Raw genomic sequence first — 17,777 nt, forward strand, 5'->3', positions numbered from 1 at the left:
GTGTTTGCGGCGAGGGCTGATGCAGTGACCACAGACCGGAGCTGATCCTGCAGCTTTTATTACCGGGGGCAGCAAGTGCTGTGTGGCCCAGGCTGCTGCTGCCTCTGGCCCGGCCTGGTGTCCCACTCCAGGATCAGGGCAGGTAGCAGACGAGCGGGGGGCAGGCGTCTTCGTCCTCATCCTCTTCTCCCTCACACACATACTGCAGCTCCAGCTCCCGGGGCCGCAGCTCCCCAGCACCCTCCAGGCTCTCCGACAGCCTAGAGCGGGGGAAGGAAAAAGGGGGCGAGGTGGGGGCAGGCTGGTTCCCCCAGCCCGGCCAGGCCCTCCGGGAAGGGGAAGGGCGCATTTGGCCGGCTCCTGCAAGGAGAGGGCGCAGGGAGCTCCCCCACCGCCCCAGGCAGGCGCCCGAGAGCGAGCCGCAGCCCTGCAGGCTCCCTCCCCGCTTGGGGCAGGGAAGCAGCGCCTGTGGGGCCAGGCCGGGCAGGCAGCGAGGGGCCAGGCGGGGGTCCTGCCGCGGGAAGCGCTGCCGGCAGGATGTTTACCCTGCAGCAGGCCGGAGCGACGGACCCGTCCGCAAGCAGCTCTGCAGCTGGAGCAGCTCAGCGCAGAGGGAGAGAGGGGGCAGACGTCTTCCCCCAGCGCCCAGCGGGGAGGCGCTGCCGGGGGCAGGATGAGGCCACAGGAGCGGGCAAGGAGCCAGGGACCTACCTCTGGGCCTGCTGCTGGGCCCGCGTCTCCTCGTCCTGCTCCCTGTCGTAGAGCACGGTGTAGCCGTGCAGGAGCATGGTCACAGGCAGCCCGTGCACCCTCTGCAAGAGGCGGGGGGGGGGGGGGGGGGGGGGGGTCAGGGCCCCGGGCCTGCACGCAGCCCCCCCGCAGGGCTGCCCGGCCCAGCGGCTCCGTGCTGCCCGCACTGGGCTCACCTGCAGCCACTCCAGCAGCTCCCGCACGGTCATCTCCTGCCCATCGGCGCCGACCCCCTGCACCTCCAGCCGGTCCCAGCAGCTCCACTCCTTCTGGCCATACTGCAAGGGGGGAGCCCAGGGTAGCGGCAGGCCCCAGCCCGGCCTGCCACAGCCCCACGGGGCGGGAAGGACTGGCGTGGCACGTGGCCTGGGGTAGGGAAGGGCAGAAAAAGGGTGCAGAGCCAGAGAGGGGGGACCAGGGCACAGCTCTGCCCTCCGGACTGCCCGGGTCCAGGGTTGAGCATCCACGGGGCAGTCGGGGGAGCCAGCGCTTCCTGCAGCTCCCCAGCGTGGCCAGGGGCACCGACCCCGCACAAAGGCCCATTGAAGCGCCGCGCAGCCCCACACAATCGCCTCTTCTTGCTCCCGCGGCCCCTGGGGCCTCGTGACGCCGGTTCCGGCCCGCGGGGGCCCCTGAGCTGCTGGCCTCCCCCCATGGTAGCCAGCAACAGGGCTGCGCGTGGGGACGCACGGCGGAGCCGGCAGTGCTTGCTGCCCCGCACCCAGGGCCGGTGAGGGCTGGGGCTCTGCCGGCCTGCGTGCCGGGGCCAAGGTGCGCCGGGGCTCAGCGCCCACGGGGCTGAGCACCATCTGGCACGGCCACCCCACCATCTGCCCTCGCTGCGGGGCAGCGCGAGCCCTGGCGCTGGCCCCGTCTCTTCTCGCCCAGCTGGGAAGGGGCGATCGCACCTGGCTGCTCTCACCTCCCGCTTCCTGCTGCATCCTCTCGCCTCCTGCCTTCTCCCGCCTGCCTGCGGTAACCAGACCCAGGCGGAAAGGGGCTTAACCCCCTGCTCGCCAAGGCAGTGCGAGCCTGAGTGGTTGCCCAGCACGGAGGGAACAGCACTGCCCATCCCGCGTAGCCTCGTTGCCCCACCTGGAAACGCCATCCCGGCCAGCGCTAGGACTGCAGGGCCAAAGCTCCCCCCCCGCCAGCCCAGGGCCTGCTCGCCGGGGCGCTGCCATATCGCGGTCACGCCAAGCCGGCCCGGAGGGAGCGTGCTCCCACCACAGCCAAACAGCAGGACACGAAACGTTGTGCTGGGACGGCCCATCGTGGGACACGGAGGAGCCGGGAGCTGCTCCAGGGATGCCGGGCAAGCAAAGGGACCGGAGGGCACAAATATGAAGGAGCATCCTCCACCAAAGGACCCTGCCGACGTGGGGAGCCCAGAGCCAACGCTGGCAAGACGGCGCAAGGCCCACGGGCCCAACGGCCCCATGGCACGTCCCCAACACCTGGGCGGCCCCGTCCTCGGGGGCTTATCCCCGCGGGGCAGCGGGAGCTGCCTCGGTGCCATAGCGGGGGGCTGGGCAGCACCCCGCGGCACAGGGCCACGGGGCGCAGGCGCGGCAAGGCGGTGGCGCAGCCGGGCGGCCCGAGTCCTTGCCGGAGACGGAGTGGAGGCGTTGAAGGCGTCTCCCCTCCCCCTCTTCCTGCCCCCGGCCCTGGGCCCCCCGGGCCAATCTGGTTCCAATCGGCGCTTCCTGCCGCACAGGAAGGGCTGCCTCGCACGCCATAAACCCCCAGACAAAGAGGCCTCTATCGCCCAGACGGTCCCAATCTGGGACTGCCCCCCGCCCCCGCCGCGGCTCTGCTTTCGCTCTCCGGCCGATCTGCACGCGCTCGCCGTGGCCCGGCCCCCACAGCGGCCCAGGCGGCCCCTCGCGGGCCGGGACCCCCGGCCCTGCTCCCCCCACCACGCAGCCCTTCCCCGGCTCTGGACGGGGCCCGGTGCCAGCTGCTCGCCGGCTGCTCCAGCTGGTTTCCATAACCCAGATGTGAGAGGCGGCTGCAGCCTGCTACCCCCTCGTCATGGGGCCTGCTGTGGGGCGTCAGCATGGCCTCAGCCCCAGTGCGGCCTCAGCCCCACGGCTACGCGAGCCAGGCTGGAACATCCCCCTCGGGCCCGCATGCGTTCACCCAGGGATGGCCCCGAAGCCGGGCAAGCTGGAAGCGGGCGGCTCGGTGCCTGGGGTCCCCCGGAGCTCCGCTCCGCTCCCTCGCACGAGGGGGGCGGCGGGGGCCTGGCGAGCAGCCCGGGCCGCAGGGGCCGGCAAGGCTGCAGGAAGGAGCTAATTCCTCGCTGCCTGGAGGCGCGCCCAGCCCAGCGCAGGCCCGAGCGCCGCTTCCGGAGCCGGACAGCCTCGGCTGCCTCTCCTGTGCGGCCGGCTCCTTCCCTGCCACCCAGCGTCCTCCCAGCCAGCCCAGGTCCTCACGGCAGCGCAGCAGGGACCCCACAACCACCAACGCCAAGAGCCAGGGCACCCCCCCCCGCCACCCTGCACCCTGACCCCACGCTCGTGGACGAGAGGGAGTCCTACCCTGTAGGTGGGGGGCGGCAGGGGCTGGATGCAGAGCAGCAGGGAGTCGGAGAGACACAGGTTGCTGTTGCGGTAGCAGCTGCGGTCCTGGCACCCCCACACCAGCTTGTAGATCTCCAGGCAGGCCAGGCCGGCCACGGCCATGGTGGTAGTGGCAATGGCAGGCACGATTCGTCCAACGAGTCGCTTGCTCTGAGGGAGAAGCGGGCATCACCAGCTGCCCCCGCACAGCAGCAGGCTCCCCTCAAAACCCTGCCTGAAGCTCCACGGGCCTGTGGCAGGCCGCAGGCAGCCCAGCCCTTCGCCTCACCGTGAGCCAGTCGGCACAGCGGATGCCGTAGTTCTCTGCACGCAGGTTGGACGCAGCTGTGACAAAGTCCACATGGAAGTTGTCATCCTACGGAAAAGAACAGAGGGACATCAGCGCCTGGCAGGAGCTGACAGCCAGCAGAGACCCCAAAGACCCAGCCCAAAGACTCAGCAAAGACCCTGTGGGCTGCACACTCCCAGTAGGGAGATAAGCCGGGACTCAGCAACAGTCCCTGCCCTCCTGGCCTCCTGGCTCAGGAACGGCTGGCAGGGTTATGGGGCAGCCCGTGCATGGGACAAACATGGCCCTGCCCCATGTGTTCTCCAGAGCAGCTTCTACGCTGGGGACAGCGCCCAGCCCCAGGCACGTACCTACCTCAAGCCCTGCGCCTCAAGCAAAGTGCAGCCATGCATAGGCTGCTGCCTGCCCAGCCCTGGGTACCTTCTCGAAGTGGATGGGCTCCATGATGGGTATTTGCGTCTCCTCAGCCTCTACCAGCTCCCGTCTCCACCGTGCCAGCTCCTGGGCGAGCTCTGCCAGTTGCCCTTGGTCTGGAGGTACGAAGGAGCCCCAGGGTGTTACCCCTGCACCAACATTGTTGCGGAGAGCATGGCCTCCACAGAGCATAGCACTCGGTGGATGGGGGCCACCTGCTCTCCCCTCCTGGGGCTGGGGCTGGGACTGGTGGGGACCAATGGCCACAGCAGCTCATGGGCCAGGAATCTGCAACACCAGAGCCCTGCTAGAGGCAGGCTGGACCCAGGGCTCCCTGGTGCAGAGCCTTACCACAGGGGACCCAGGCATGCAGGAAACAAACCACACTGGGAGCCTTACCCACAGCCTCCTGGACCTCCTGCCTTTCCTCCATGATGTGGATCTGGAGTCCTTCCTGGGGTGTGAAGGGTGCTAGGACCAGGTTGCGGAGGCTCTCCCGAGCAGCTGCCCTGTCACCGCGAGCCAAAATCTTGTGTGTCTGAGCAAAGAGGTGGGCAGCAGCCATGACATAATCCACGTGGGTGTCCTGTGGGTGCAGAGAGTGCCAGGGCAGTGAGGGCCATGGAGCACCTTTCCAGGGCAGCCTATGAGCCCACTCCTGTGCTGCCACAACTGGGCAGAGCAGCCCAGATTTGCCCTGAGGGGAGACAGAGACATCTCTCCTCCTCCTCCTGGCCACAGAGCACGTATGGGACCTCCTCAGCAGCTCCGCAGTGCCCTGGCAGACCAAGGGGACAGGGACAGACCCTGGTCCAGGACTCTGCAAGTCCCAGGCAGGCTCTGCAAGCTGGAGTACAAAGCAGGTGCTACATGTCAGTTTGGCCCACGATGCTCCCATTCTGCCTGTGACTATGGTCCAGCATCCCTCATCTAGGGTCTGGCTCTTTCCCCCAGCCCAAAGTCCCCTGTGGAGTGCCAGGCCCATGGCCCCAGCCCCCACAGCTCTGTCCTGCACTTACATCATCAGGGTCAAACGTCAGCGGATGGGGGCACCTCCTGTCCCCGGACCAAAAGGCGACACCTGGGCTGGCTTCCTGGGCACAGGAAAAGCAGAGTCAGGCTTGAGGACACTGCTCCACTGGCGAGGGGGTGGCTGGCAGAGGGGAGAGGGTGCAGGAGGGTCCCAGCCCCGTTTGGTGCCAGGCTCACATGCTCTGGGGGGAAGGTGAGCAGCAGCTGGGAGATGGTGTCGTGGTAGCAGCTCTGCCAGTGCCGGCGGGCCCAGTGCACACAGTCCTGCCAGTCCCGTGGCCTCTCCTGCAAGCTCCTTCGCACTTGCTCCAGGACCTCCAGAGCCTTTCGTGCCTCCAGGTGCTCCAGAAAAGTTGGGTCTCTGTGAAACCAGGTGTTCCTAGGGCCAGGCCTCACCCCAGCCTCCGCAGCGCACAGGAGGCACAGCTGACCGGCCAAAGAGCTCGCACCAGCAGGGACAAGCATTAGCCTGTCCCAGCTGATGGGGACCAAGCAATAAGACCAGGTCTGGCTAGTGTCCCTGAAGTAATCCAGCAGGGCACCCCAAATGGGACGCAACACTGTCCCCTGTCCCCAGCCCCAGCCACATATCCAGCAGTGGCGGGCAGTGCTCCGGCAGCCCCCGTGGCCCCTCCCCTGGCTCTGTCCCTGCCCTGCCTGGGCGCCTTTGCTCCCAGCACCCATACTCACGCCAGGAACCGGTTGACATTCTCTGCAGGCAGCCTGAAGAGCCCCTCAAACTCATCGCGGGCCCACTGCGGAGGGGAAAGCGGGGGTTGAACACTGGGTCTGCAAGTGCTCACCCCAGCACCCCCCTGCATACAGACAACAGAGGTTGGGACTGGCACTTTGGGCTGTCGGGGGACATCCTGCTTCCTGGGGGTCACTATGGCCGTATCAGCCCGGTGTGCGGCCCTGTGGTGCAGCCCAAAAGACCCTGCCAGTCCCTGCCAACCCCTGCTAAAGGAGCACCCAGGTTTGGGACACTGCCCAGCACGCCCAATTGGGGACAACTGGTCCTAAGCCCTGTCTGCTCTGACACATGGGCTGATGCATGGGGCTACAGCACCCCATGGTCCCCAGGAACCCCAGTCCAAGCTGCCCTGGGCTTCGTGCCAGGGAGGGAGAGGCCACGTCCGGGCCTGAGGAAGGCGGTGGAGCTGTGTGGGGTGGGGGAACCATGCAGCAGGAACGCATGTCGGACTTGGGCTTCCAGCCAGGAAACAGCTGGGGCCTGTATCCTGCCCACAGCCAGCAGCTCCTTACAGCTCAGCACGAGTCTGGGGCTGGAGGGGGGAAACAGCTTCCTGTGGGAAAACAAAGGCCGGGGGCTTCCTCGATCAGTGCCAGGGGCCCCAGACCATAGCTCCAGTCGAACACGGCCCTACCTGCAGCGTGTGCTCAATGGTCTGGGGGAAGTGTCGCAGGGTGCAAAGGGGGAAGGTCTTGTCCACAGGGTCACTGGCAGACCCCAACGCCTTGGTCACGTGGGGCACCATGGCCAGCACGTTCCCCCGTGTGCCCTCCGTGCCTGAGTCCACCAGTGGCTTGAGGTAGCGGAGGCAATGGTTCGTCAAGTAGGCACCTGTGAGGAGCAAGGAGTATCCAGAAGCCAGAAAGACATTTTTGTCTGGACAGAGCAGAGACAATCAGGGCAGGTTTGGCCCAGCCCTGGACAGATGGCACCAGGCCCTCCTTTCCCCCCCCACAGTTACGTGTGGCAGCTGCCCACCCAAACCCATGCAAAGTGTGTCACAGTTGTGGTACACACTGCCTGCAGCCAAGCAGCACCGTCCTGCACCTGGCTCCCACTTGCCCCAGGCACTCACGGGTCTCCAGGTTGTCCAGGGCGCTGGCAACGCCATCCAGCCGCTTGAAGAAGTCAGCCCCATAGATCAGCTCCGTGGCAGGCCCCACCTGGTTCTGGTGCGCCGTCACCTTGATGTCAGGGTTCATGCACTTCACGGCTGCAGCTGCTACCTCTGACTTTGGCTTCTGTGAGAGCAGAGAGGGTACAGGCAGTTCCCCTCCTGGTGCCCCCAGGCCGGGTCTTCAGGGAGAGCCTGTCCTGGGAGCCCACCCTGGCACTAGGGACAGCAAAGTTTCTGGGTTCTTCTGAGCAAGGAGCATGGGGCCAGGCACTTTGGCCCCTGCTTGGCTGTGGCTCACCGATATATCTGCCGAGTGGAAGAGGAACTGCCGATGGAGGTTGGAGCGTGCGATGGTGTCCATGTCGGTCACCGTGATGTTCCCGCCTGTCCCCGCAGCCAACCCCATCATGGCAAAGTTTTTCAGCAGCTCACAGCCAATGGCACCAGCTCCCACCTGCCAGGACAGAGCTTTGGCCATCTCCCCTGCTGCCAACCAAACACTCTGCAGGCCTCCGGAGGCCTTTCCCACACAGCGTGCCCACCTCCCCTGCTTACCACAAAGTACTTCTGGTGGCCCAGCCTCTCCTGAAAGTCAGCCCCAAACACAGCGATCTGGCCATCATAGCGAGAACCGCTCTGTTGGGACGGATGAGCTGCAGTGAGTGTGGGCGGCTGCAGCATCCCCAGCATGCAGGCAGCTCCTTGGCACAGCCAGGACAGGCTCAGGGCCCTCGAGGCACCAGCTGGCTCTCACCGGGGCGCAGTCCTCTTCCGTCAGCTGCGCAGCCCCCTCCAAGGCCAGGCACTCCAAGGCATCGAAGTAGAGCCATTGATCCAACAGCAGGAATTTCCCCGAGGCGGCCTGGGCAGAAACAGGGCCCCACCAGCTCCGCAATCTGCTTCGCCGCTGGCCCCCAGCTTCCTAGCTGGGCTCCCTCCCTGTACCCCAGAGCCCAGCATCCCTAAGCGGACCGCAAGTGCCCTCTCGTGGTCACGGAAGGCCATGGGATGGCCATGCCGAGCCAAACGACCTCTGCCGGCAGCACCCAGCACCCGCCCACTGTCTGCGGCAGGTCCCCCGCGGGCCCATCCCCACCCCACTCACCTTCAGCACCTCCATGGCTGCCAGGCCCCCGACGAAGGCAGCCATGGGACCCAGGTCCCCCGCGCTCACACTAGCGAAGGCTCGCACGACATCCTCGTCCAGGGGACTTTGCTGCTCGTCCAGGGGACCTTGCTGCTCGTCCAGGCTCCGTGCCAGCTCCAGCACCCGCTCGGCATCCCCCTGGGGCAAAGGGGGTGAGAGATGCCCCGTGTCCCTCCAGACAGGGTGGCAGAGGGATGAGCCCATGGAGGAAGCAGAGTCAAGCAGAGGGAGGCTGGGAAGGGGTAGGATGGGGCCTCACCTGCGCCCTGGGCCGAGGTAGGCGCCCCTGCTCCTTGCGGAAAGCATGCAGGGCCTGGAAAGCCATGTGCAGGCTGCGGCTGCGTGGTAGGTCTTCGGGATTTGACACTTGAATCTTTGGTTTCACCAGGGCCTTGCGCAGGGGCTCCTGCAGGCAGTGTCCCGAGTGCTTGAGGACAAGATACCTCTCCAGAAGCACCGGCTGCCACAGCCCCTTGGGCACAGTCTTGCGTCTCCCTGGCAGTGCCTGGCCCACACACCCAGCCTGAGTGTGACCCAGGCTGGCAGCACCACAAGTCGAGGGCAGACTTACATACAAGCGCTCTTGGCGCAGATGCACCTGCGAAACTAGGCCCCCACAGCGGTACGGCGAGAACGAGCTCGTGTCACCAATCTCCAGGTGGAAGGCATCTGTGAACAGAGCGAGAAAGGGGGAAGAGCATGCTCAGGCAAATGGAGAAACAGTCACAGTTCAGAATCTACTATATTTCTGCAGGACATCAGACTGCAGCTGGAACCCCTTTCCAGCGCCCAGGCAGACCAGAGCAACATCCCGCCAGCGGTGAAGGGAATCTCTGCGGTCCAGACCCAGGCACAGCATGCGACCCCATCCTGCAGCGGGACCCCCACACTGCCTGGCTCCAGCTCAGCGGCTCACCCAGCACGCGAACAGGGCAGGGCTTCTGGCCATTCAGCTCAGTCATGCCCTCCACACCTGAGAACGTCACCATGTCACCATCAGAGAAAAGGTGGCCACGGCCCTCTTCTCCTGCTGCACACGTCACGATTCCTGGTTTGCCCTGGGGAGAAAAAGATATGAACACAGGAGACCCTGATCCTGATGACCTGACTCAGCTGAAGGATGCACCAGCATTTTGGGAGAGTGCAGTGGAGCCAAAGGGACATTAGGGAATGGACACACTACACAGAAGGCCATTGGGATGCGTTTGGAGCAGAAAGGCAGTGCGGATGTTGGAGCCGGCTGAGGTTCGCCTCCTACCTGGGAGATGTGCTGCACAGAGGCACAAACCGGGTCGGTGTCTGTTGGGTCACAAACAACAAAGGGCTTCCCAAAATCGCAAAATAGCTGCCTGAGATAGGAGCAACAGCACATTTGTTAAATAGGAACCTCACGAAATTCAAAGACCACTGCCAAGTCCTGCCCCTGGGATGGAAGAACCCTGGCAGCAGGACAGGCTCAGGGTCATGAGCTAGAGAGCAACTTTGCAAACCAGGGCACGGGGTTGCGGGACAAGTTGGCCAGAAGTCAGCAGTGTGTCCCTGGCTGCAAAGATGCCAACGGTAACCTGGGCTGCACCAGCAAGAGCGCAGGTAGCCAGTGGGGTCCTGCCTCTCTCTTCAGCACGTGTCAGACCCCAGCTGGAGTGCCTAATGGGAGGGCGCAGAGAAGACAGAGCCAGGCTCTTCTTAAGCTGCACAGAGACAGGACAAGAGGTGACAGCCCAGGCTGGGACACAAGAAATTTCTATTAGACATACGGACAAAACTCTTCACCTTGAGGGTGGTGAAACATGGGAACAGGGTCCTGGAGAGGTTGTGGGATTGCCATTCTTGGAGACATTCAAGGCTTGACTGGACAGAGCCCTGAGCAACCTGCTCTGAGGCAGTGCTGCCCAGACCAGAGCGCCCTGAAGTGGTTCCTGCCTCAACAGGGTTTAGGGTGCAAGGTTTCCCCCAGCCTGCCCACCCTGGACAGCAGGGGCTGGGCCACCAGAGGCCAGCCCCAGACAGGCGCAGGGACACTGGGCATCGTGCACTTACCCTGCCAGCCCCTTCACATCAGCCACGATGAAGCAGATGCCCCGGGAATGGCAGAAGTCGCCGATGCGGAGTTGTTCCTCCAGCGGGGAGTCAGTCAGCACCACAACCTGCGCCAAGGGCTGTGTCTGCACCCACGCAGCACAGCCTGCCCCGCCGTGCCCCCATTGCCACCCCAGCTCAGGGCTGGAGTGAAGTGCCAAGACTCTGGAGGCAACGACAGCAGCCTTGGGGCGATGCTGCCCCTCTGAAGGCTGCCCAGTCCACAGGACAGCACCCAGCCAGGGACCACTCTTCCCAGCTCGGTGCCCAGGAGCACCAGAGCCAGCTCACCTGGAAGGAGGCGAGGAAGCTCTCCGACAGCTCCCCTGTGTGGGCTGTCACCAACACATGGGAGTTCAGCTCTGCCAGGTGCCGCTGGGATGCCACAGCCCGGTTCTGGCCCATGTTGCTATCCGCGAGGAAGAACTGTGGGACAGACACACAGTGGAAGCCATTCACACAGGTTCGAGGCACTGCCCATGACAACAGGACACTTCCCCAGGACAGGGGGCTTGTGCTGGGGACTGTACCCATGAGGACACCCAGTGGACTGTACCTGTGGTGACAGGGCACTCCCTGGACAGCACCTATGAGGATGGGGCTCCCCACAGACTATACCCATGATGGCAGGGCTCCCTGGGCCGTACCCACAATGGTGAGGCACCCTGTGGGCTCTACGCATGACAGCGGGCATCCTGTGGGCTACACCCACGACCCCAGGGCACCCTAGACCAAAGCTATGAGGAGAACAGGTGGTCACCCTGTAGGCTGTACCTGTGACAGTGGGGTGCTCCCCAGGTCACTCATGATGGGGAGGCACCTCAAGGGCTGTACCATGACAGGGAGCACCCCAAGTGCCATAACCATGACAGTGGGGTGCTCCCTGGGCCGTACCCATGATGGTGGGCACCCCAGGCCATACCCATGATGGTGGGGCACCCCAAGGGCTGTACCTGTGATGGTGAGGTGCTTCCCAGGTCATACCTGTGATGCGGGGGCACCCCAAGGGCTGTACCATGTTGGGGGGCACGCCAAGTGCCATAACTGTGGCAGTGGGGTGCTCCCTGGGCTCTACCCACGATGGTGGGCACCCCAGGCCATACCCATGACAGTGGGGCACCCCAAGGCCTGGCCCTGTAATGGTGGGGTGCTCCCCAGGTCATACCCATGATGGGGGGGCACCCCAAGGACTGTACCATGATGAGGGGACACCCCAAGTGCCATACCCATGACACCCTATGGTCACACCCATGACAGTGGGGTGCTCCCCAGGCCATACCCATGACTGGGGGGCACCCCAAGGGCTGCACCCATGACTGGGGGCACCCCAAGGGCTGCACCCATGACAGCAGGGCACTCCCCAGGCCGTACCCATGACAGTCAGCACCCCATGGGCCATACCCATGACGGTGGGGCACCCCAAGGGCTGTACCCGTGACAACGGGGGGCAGCCAGGCCCCGCAGAGGGCCGCGGCAGGCCCGGGGGGCGCCGTACCTGCGAGGCCCGGTCGGCGGGGCCAGCCGAGGCGACGTCGTGCAGGGTAACGGCGCGGACGCCGGCCAGCACCAGGGCCTTGGCCACCTCGGCTCCCAGGCCCCGCAGCCCCGCCACCAGCACCGCGGCGCCTGCCAGCCGCTCCATGGCGCGGCAGCCCAGCACGTAGCTGCGGGGAGACACCGGGCATCAGGCGGGGCCGGCGCCCGGCGTCCCGGCGCCGCGGCCCCCCGGTACCCACAGCTGCCGGGAGTACAGCCCCTCATCGACGGCCGCCAGCTCCGCGCCCGCCATGGCGGCGGCCCCGCCTCCGCCCCGCCCGGCGGCGGCGGCGCAGCCCGAGGCGGCGGCGGCGGCGATGGCGGCAGCGGCGCCGGGCTGGGAGGCGCCGTGGCGGGCGCTGGGCGCGCTGGGCCGGGAGCTGGCGGCCGAGTGGGCGGCGCAGGACCTGCGGGCCGCGCTCTGCCAGCTGCTGCTGCTGTGGCTGGGGCTGAGCCTGCTGGGCATCCGCCTGGCCTGGCGGGCCTACGGCGGCGCCGTGGCGGCCCTCTGCTACCGCCCAGGTACGGGCCCCCGCCGCGGGGCGCCGCCGCCGCCCCGCCGCCCCGCCGCCGCCGCCCGGCCCCGCGCTCACTCCCTCTCCTCCGCAGGCCCGGCCGGACGCAACGGCGGCGCCGCCGACCGCCCCTGCCCGCCGCGGTGAGTCCCGGCGCCCCCGCGAGCCCTCCCCGGCCCGGCCCGGCCCGGCCGGCGGGAGCCCTCCCAGCCCCGGGGGCTGCCGCCCTTCGGCCTGCCAGGCACCCCCGCCGCCCTTCCCGGCCCGGCGAGCGCCCTCCCCGCGGTGCCCGGCCTGGCGAGCGTCCTGCCGGCCCTGCCCGCCCCTTCCCAGCCCCTTCCCAGCCCTCCTGGCTTTGCCCGGCCCGGTATGCCCCGGCAGGTGCCCTCCCCGCCACCGTGCCCGGGCCAGTGAGCGCCCTCCCCGCCCTGCCCAGTCTCCGCGGTCCCCTGTGGCCCCCCTGACCGCTGCCCCGTCTGCCCGCAGGGAGGGTCCAGCCACGGAGCCTGCGAAGACGCATCGTGAGTGAGGGAGCGCCGGGACCCGCCGCAGACTGCCCACCGCCATTAAACCGCTGTGCCCTCCCCCGCCGCCCCTTGCTTTGGGACCCGCCGCCACCGGAGACGAGGCCAGGGGAGCGGGGCAGGGGTGTTTAATGGGGCCGAGGACACTGGTGCACCCCCAGGTGCCAGGCCTCACTTGGCCATGTAGTAGTGGGTGGGCACGAAGGGCATCTTGGTGACGAGGGCCGGGTGGTGCTTCTTCCTCACCTCCACGGTGAGCGCTGTGCCCGCGCGGCTGTACGCGGCCTCCACGTAGCCCATGGCGATGTTCTTGCGCAGGGAGGGCGAGGGGCACCCGCTGGTCACCGTGCCTGGCACCGTGGGGACACGGGGAGGTCAGCGAGGGCCGCGCAGCCGCACATCTCCTCCCCCTGCGTCCGTGGGCTGGCGCAGCTGAGGGCGCCTCTCGGGGTGCCCTCGTCGCTGCTCCCCCAGCCAGGCCGCGGACACCCGCTGCCCCTGCCGGCCCCCACGTACCGACAGGCCTGCCCTCAGGACCCAGGATGGCCATATGCGGCCGGATGGGGGGCCCCACGGAGGTGAGCCCCACGCGCCTGCGCTTCGGCTTCTCTTTGATTTGCGACATGATCACGGCCGCGCCAGGGAAGTCCATGGCTGTACGCCGACGCTTCCCTGCAGGGGAAGAGACAGGCGAGGGCTGGAGCAGGAGACGCAGGGACTCCTTGACCTTTCGCTGTGCCCAGAACGTCCCGCTCTGGTGATCCCCTCGTGGTCCCCTTGAGCCCTCTCACCTTAGCTGGTTCCTGTTTAAGACTCAGGCCTGCCTTGCCTCTCTGCTCCCCACCATAGCCTAGCTGCCCCCCAAGGAGGACATGGAGGGGGAACATGGCCAAAACCTACCCAAGGTCCACACCAAACTGGCCTCCACAGGTGTGGTTGTCTCATCAATGTCATTCCCATAGAGGCAGAGCCCTGCCTCCAGCCGCAGGCTATCCCTGGCCGCGAGCCCGGCCAGCCACACTTCAGGGTCACTGAGCAGCCGCTCAGCCAGCTCCACCACCCGCGCTGCGGGTACCGAGATCTGTGCAGGGACATGGGCATGGTCAGCAACTTAAAGTATCCCATGGGCATGTGCCGCTTCCCCTCCCCTTGTACCCTGCCAGCCCCCCTCTACAGCAGGATGGTCCTGGTGTGGACCAGCCCCTGACTCTTGGTGGTACCTCCACACCATCCTCGCCGGTGTAGCCGCAGCGCGTGACTCGGCAGCCCGGCACGCCAAAGACAGTCATTGTCGCACTGTTCATGAAGGTCAATTTGGCTAGATCATTGGAAAGTCCTGCCTGCAACACCCGTGCCATGGAGGGACCTGGGGAGAGACAGGTGACTTTGGGAAGAAGCAGTATCCAGGAAAAGGGAGTAGGCTGGCTCACAGCATGGGAAGGGGGAAATTTTGGCCAGGAATGGAAAGCACTGACATGCATCCAGCCATGACCTGGAGAAAGCGTGCAGCCTGGCTCCAAGATTTGGTTCTGGCATCAGGGTCCGGGAGGTGGAACTGCCACAGCTCAGCTACCCTCCCCATGTGTGCAGGGTCCTGGTCCCCTGGAAAGGGTGAGACTCCCTCGTGATGCCACTTGGTGCCAGCCCACATAGGGAGCCCACTACCTTGGAGAGCCAGCAGAGCGTTGTCCAAGACTTCCAGGTGCACATCACTGCCAGCAGCCTGCAGCTCCTTCACTCTGTCCTGCAACGGTGACATGACAACATCTGCCAACATGGGGACAAGCAGAAGCCAGACCCCACACTTGGCCACAGCCACCCTGGCCTCCGTGTAGCTGCAGACATCAGCCCTAGCTTGCCTAAAGGGAGGGGAGACGTTCCTGTAACCTACAGGATGTTTCTGCTCTGCTTCCCCATCTTCTGTAGCCCTCTAGTCTCCAGCGCTGCCCGGGGTGAACCCAGGCCAGGCAAGTTGGCAGGTGGACCATGACATTGTTGTGGGTATGAGGGCAGTGCCCGTACCTTCATGATGGCCAAGTCCTTGTCTGCACAGCCCGCATTGGACACCACGTAGAGGTGATCTTCTGACGTGTTTGTCACAATGAGGTCATCCACAATGCCGCCCTTCTCGTTGGTCAGCAGCGTCAGGGTGCCCTGCAGGAGAGAGCACGCTCGCCCTAAGGAGCCGCGGTAGGACACACGGTCCGGCAGGGCCCCTTCATTCTTTTGCTGCCTCCATCCCTTCCTGCTCACTCAGTGCACCCTCCTTGCCCGGCCGTATTGTGCCAGTCCTGGTCTGCGTGCCCATGTGTGGGGGGGTCCTTGTAGGGCAGGACTGGGAAGCTCCATCCCTTGTAGGGTGCTGCTAGGGTTGCAAACTCGGTGGCAAGGTGCTGGGAGGCAGGTGACATTTTGGACACAGGGGCACAGCAGGGCACATGACCCTGTGTCCTCCCCAGCACGTGGCTTGAGGCCGCTGAGCTTTGGCAGTGCACGGAGCCGCAGGTGGAAACGAGGCGCTCCGTGCCCCCATACCTGGTCCGGCTTCAGCTCCGCAATGTCCCCGACCACCAGGCTCTCCATGAACTTCACGCGGTCCCGGCCATACACCCGGCTCTGCAAGGAGACGGCGACGTGAGGCCTCGGCGGCGGCGCCCGTCCATGGCAGAGGAGCAGGGGCCCGGCCTGCTGCTCCTCTCAGGAGCTGGGGTGCCGAGGCCTTGCTGCCTCCGGCGGGGCACCCAGCCGCCCGGCTACCTGCAGCATGTGGGACACGTCGAAGAGGGAGCAGCGGTGGCGGGTGTGCAGGTGGGACTCCAGGTGCCCGGGCCCGTACTGCACGGGCATGCTCCAGCCGGCGAAGGGCACCATCCTGCCGCCGCGGGCCCGGTGCAGCTCGTGCAGCGGCGTCTGCTTCAGGCCCTCCTGCAGGCGACACACGGGGGTCCGCGCGGTGCCGGCGGCCGCCGCCGCCCCGCGCTGCCCCCGGCACCTTTGCTCAGCCCCGGGGCGTCGCGAGACAAAGTCCGGCCCGCCGCGCCGCGCCGTGCCGGGGTTCAGCCCCGCCGTCCCCCGCCGCCCCCGGTCCCCCCTCCCCGGCCCGGCCTGGCCCGGCCCGGCCTCCGCACTCACCGGCGCCGAGCTGAGCCGGCGGCGGGCCAGCGCGGCGCGGCAGCCTCCCCGCAGCATCCTGCGGCCTCTGCCCCGGCCCCGGCGCCGGCCGCCCGGCCCCGCCCCGCCGGGGCGCCTGGGACATGGAGTCCGCCCGGGCCCGCCCCCCTGCCGCCCCCGGCCCCGGCCGCCAGGGCTCGGGCCTACCCCCCGCCGCGGTCGGCCGCGGGGCTGGCAGCCGCCGAGGGGCCGGGGTCAGCTGTGGGGCTGGCAGCTGGTGAGGGGCTGGGGTCAGCTGTGGGGCTGGCAGCTGGTGAGGGGCCGGGGTCAGGCCCAGGGCCCCAGCCGGGGTCAGCTGTGGGGCTGGCAGCTGGTGAGGGGCTGGGGTCAGCTGTGGGGCTGGCAGCTGGTGAGGGGCCGGGGTCAGGCCCGCTGCCCCAGTTGGCATCGGCCGTGGGGGTGGCAGATGACGAGGGACTGACGTCAGACTCACTGCCCCAGTCAGGGTCAGCCATGGAGCTGGCAGGTGACAAGGGACTGAGGTCAGGCCCACTGCCCCAGCTGGGGTCAGCCAGGGGGCTGGCAGCTGGTGAGGGGCCAGGGTCAGGCCCGCTGCCCCAACCGGAGTCAGTCGGGGGGCTGGCAGCTGGTGAGGGGCTGGCATCAGGCCTGCTGCCCCAGCCAGGGTCAGCTGTGGGGCTGGCAGCCAGCAAGGGACTGGGGTCAGGCCCGCTGCCCCAACTGGCATCAGCCCTGGGGCTGGCAGATGACAAGGAGCTGGGGCCAGACTCACCACTCCAGTCGGGGTCAGCCATGGGGCTGGCAGGTGACAAGAAGCTGAGGTCAGACTCACTGCCCCAGTCAGGGTCAGCCATGGGGCTGGCAGGTGACAAGAAGCTGAGGTCAGACTCACTGCCCCAGTCAGGGTCAGCCATGGGGCTGGCAGGTGACAAGAAGCTGAGGTCAGACTCACTGCCCCAGTCGGGGTCAGCCATGGGGCTGGCAGGTGACAAGAAGCTGGGGCCAGACTCACCACTCCAGTCGGGGTCAGCCATAGGGCTGGCAGGTGACAAGAAGCTGGGGTCAGACTGACTGCTCCAGTCAGGGTCAGCCATGGGGCTGGCAGGTGAGAAGGGGCTGAGGTCAGACCCACTGCCCCAGTTGGGGTCAGCCATGGGGCTGACAGATGATGAGGGGCTGAGGTCAGACTCACTGTCCCAGTCAGGATCAGCTGTGGGGCTGGCAGATGACGAGGGGCTGGGGTCAGACCCACTGCCCCAGCCGGGGTCAGCCATGGGGCTGGCAGATGACGAGGGGCTGGGGTCAGACTCACTGCCCCAGTCGGGGTCAGCTGTGGGGCTGGCCGATGACAAGGGGCTGGGGTCAGACCCACTGCCCCAGTCAGGGTCAGCCGTGGGGCTGGCAGATGACGAGGGGCTGGGGTCAGGCCCACTGCCCCAGTCAGGGTCAGCCGTGGGGCTGGCCGATGACAAGGGGCTGGGGTCAGACCCACTGCCCCAGTCAGGGTCAGCCGTGGGGCTGGCAGATGACGAGGGGCTGGGGTCAGACTCACTGCCCCAGTTGGGGTCAGCTGTGGGGCTGGCCGATGACAAGGGGCTGGGGTCAGGCCCACTGCCCCAGTCAGGGTCAGCCGTGGGGCTGGCCGATGACAAGGGGCTGGGGTCAGGCCCACTGCCCCAGTCAGGGTCAGCCGTGGGGCTGGCCGATGACAAGGGGCTGGGGTCAGGCCCACTGCCCCAGGCAGGGTCAGGCGAGGAGCTGTGCTCAGCCATAGGGCTGGTGGCCTGTGAGGTGCCAGGGCCAGGGTCAGGCTGGCCACCCCCACCAGGGCCAGCTGCCCCAACAGAGCACTGTCCGCAGTGACCCACGGCAGCAAGAGGGAGCTGGGCCGGTGGGGGACTCA

General features: G+C 66.9%; 3 protein-coding genes across 4 annotated transcripts; all 3 read right to left on the bottom strand.

Moving 5' to 3' along the window:
- Positions 1–42: 42 nt before the first annotated feature.
- Positions 43–12,225, bottom strand: UBA7 (ubiquitin like modifier activating enzyme 7). The gene is made up of 24 exons (XM_064518595.1): positions 11,904–12,225; positions 11,663–11,831; positions 10,459–10,593; positions 10,129–10,235; positions 9,347–9,437; positions 9,005–9,146; positions 8,660–8,757; positions 8,348–8,494; positions 8,047–8,226; positions 7,696–7,803; positions 7,497–7,577; positions 7,240–7,395; positions 6,900–7,065; positions 6,459–6,655; positions 5,761–5,825; positions 5,248–5,431; positions 5,058–5,132; positions 4,438–4,624; positions 4,045–4,154; positions 3,604–3,690; positions 3,294–3,485; positions 927–1,028; positions 712–812; positions 43–260 (listed from the first exon to the last, which is right to left on the bottom strand). The coding sequence occupies exons 1-24, from the start codon at positions 12,167–12,169 to the stop codon at positions 134–136; spliced, it is 3,273 nt and encodes a 1,090-aa protein (XP_064374665.1). The 5' UTR covers positions 12,170–12,225; the 3' UTR covers positions 43–133.
- Positions 12,226–12,854: 629 nt separating this feature from the next.
- AMT (aminomethyltransferase) lies at positions 12,855–16,008 on the bottom strand. Of its 2 annotated transcripts, none has more exons than XM_064518597.1 (9): positions 15,875–16,008; positions 15,500–15,667; positions 15,278–15,358; positions 14,765–14,896; positions 14,408–14,486; positions 13,963–14,108; positions 13,643–13,823; positions 13,259–13,414; positions 12,855–13,092 (listed from the first exon to the last, which is right to left on the bottom strand). In XM_064518597.1, the coding sequence occupies exons 1-9, from the start codon at positions 15,929–15,931 to the stop codon at positions 12,914–12,916; spliced, it is 1,179 nt and encodes a 392-aa protein (XP_064374667.1). In that variant the 5' UTR covers positions 15,932–16,008; the 3' UTR covers positions 12,855–12,913. The 2 variants fall into 2 exon arrangements, with proteins under 2 accessions (XP_064374667.1, XP_064374666.1); XM_064518596.1 differs by having other exon boundaries at positions 15,500–15,721; positions 15,875–16,002.
- Positions 16,009–16,056: 48 nt separating this feature from the next.
- Positions 16,057–17,646, bottom strand: LOC135329620 (uncharacterized). The gene has a single exon (XM_064518550.1). The coding sequence runs from the start codon at positions 17,644–17,646 to the stop codon at positions 16,057–16,059; it is 1,590 nt and encodes a 529-aa protein (XP_064374620.1).
- Between the last annotated feature and the right edge of the window lie 131 nt (positions 17,647–17,777).

The sequence above is a fragment of the Dromaius novaehollandiae genome, chromosome 12 (assembly GCF_036370855.1).
Source record: "Dromaius novaehollandiae isolate bDroNov1 chromosome 12, bDroNov1.hap1, whole genome shotgun sequence".
NCBI classification, from domain to species: domain Eukaryota; kingdom Metazoa; phylum Chordata; class Aves; order Casuariiformes; family Dromaiidae; genus Dromaius; species Dromaius novaehollandiae.

What these genes read in the sequence shown, in the direction of transcription:
- UBA7 (XM_064518595.1), bottom strand. Translation starts at nt 12,169, where the DNA reads ATGCCCAGCAGGCTCAGCCCCAGCCACAGCAGCAGCAGCTGGCAGAGC. An exon ending in TCACCTTCCCCCCAGAGCAT is followed by an intron (nt 5,133 to 5,247) that starts GTGAGCCTGGCA and finishes TCCTGTGCCCAG; the next exon opens with GAAGCCAGCCCAGGTGTCGC. An exon ending in AGCTGCTGGAGTGGCTGCAG is followed by an intron (nt 813 to 926) that starts GTGAGCCCAGTG and finishes CGCCTCTTGCAG; the next exon opens with AGGGTGCACGGGCTGCCTGT.
- AMT (XM_064518596.1), bottom strand. Translation starts at nt 15,931, where the DNA reads ATGCTGCGGGGAGGCTGCCGCGCCGCGCTGGCCCGCCGCCGGCTCAGC. An exon ending in GCCGGCTCAGCTCGGCGCCG is followed by an intron (nt 15,722 to 15,874) that starts GTGAGTGCGGAG and finishes TGCCGGGGGCAG; the next exon opens with CGCGGGGCGGCGGCGGCCGC. An exon ending in TCCTGAGGGCAGGCCTGTCG is followed by an intron (nt 13,093 to 13,258) that starts GTACGTGGGGGC and finishes CCACGGTGCCAG; the next exon opens with GCACGGTGACCAGCGGGTGC.
- LOC135329620 (XM_064518550.1), bottom strand. Translation starts at nt 17,646, where the DNA reads ATGGCTGAGCACAGCTCCTCGCCTGACCCTGCCTGGGGCAGTGGGCCT.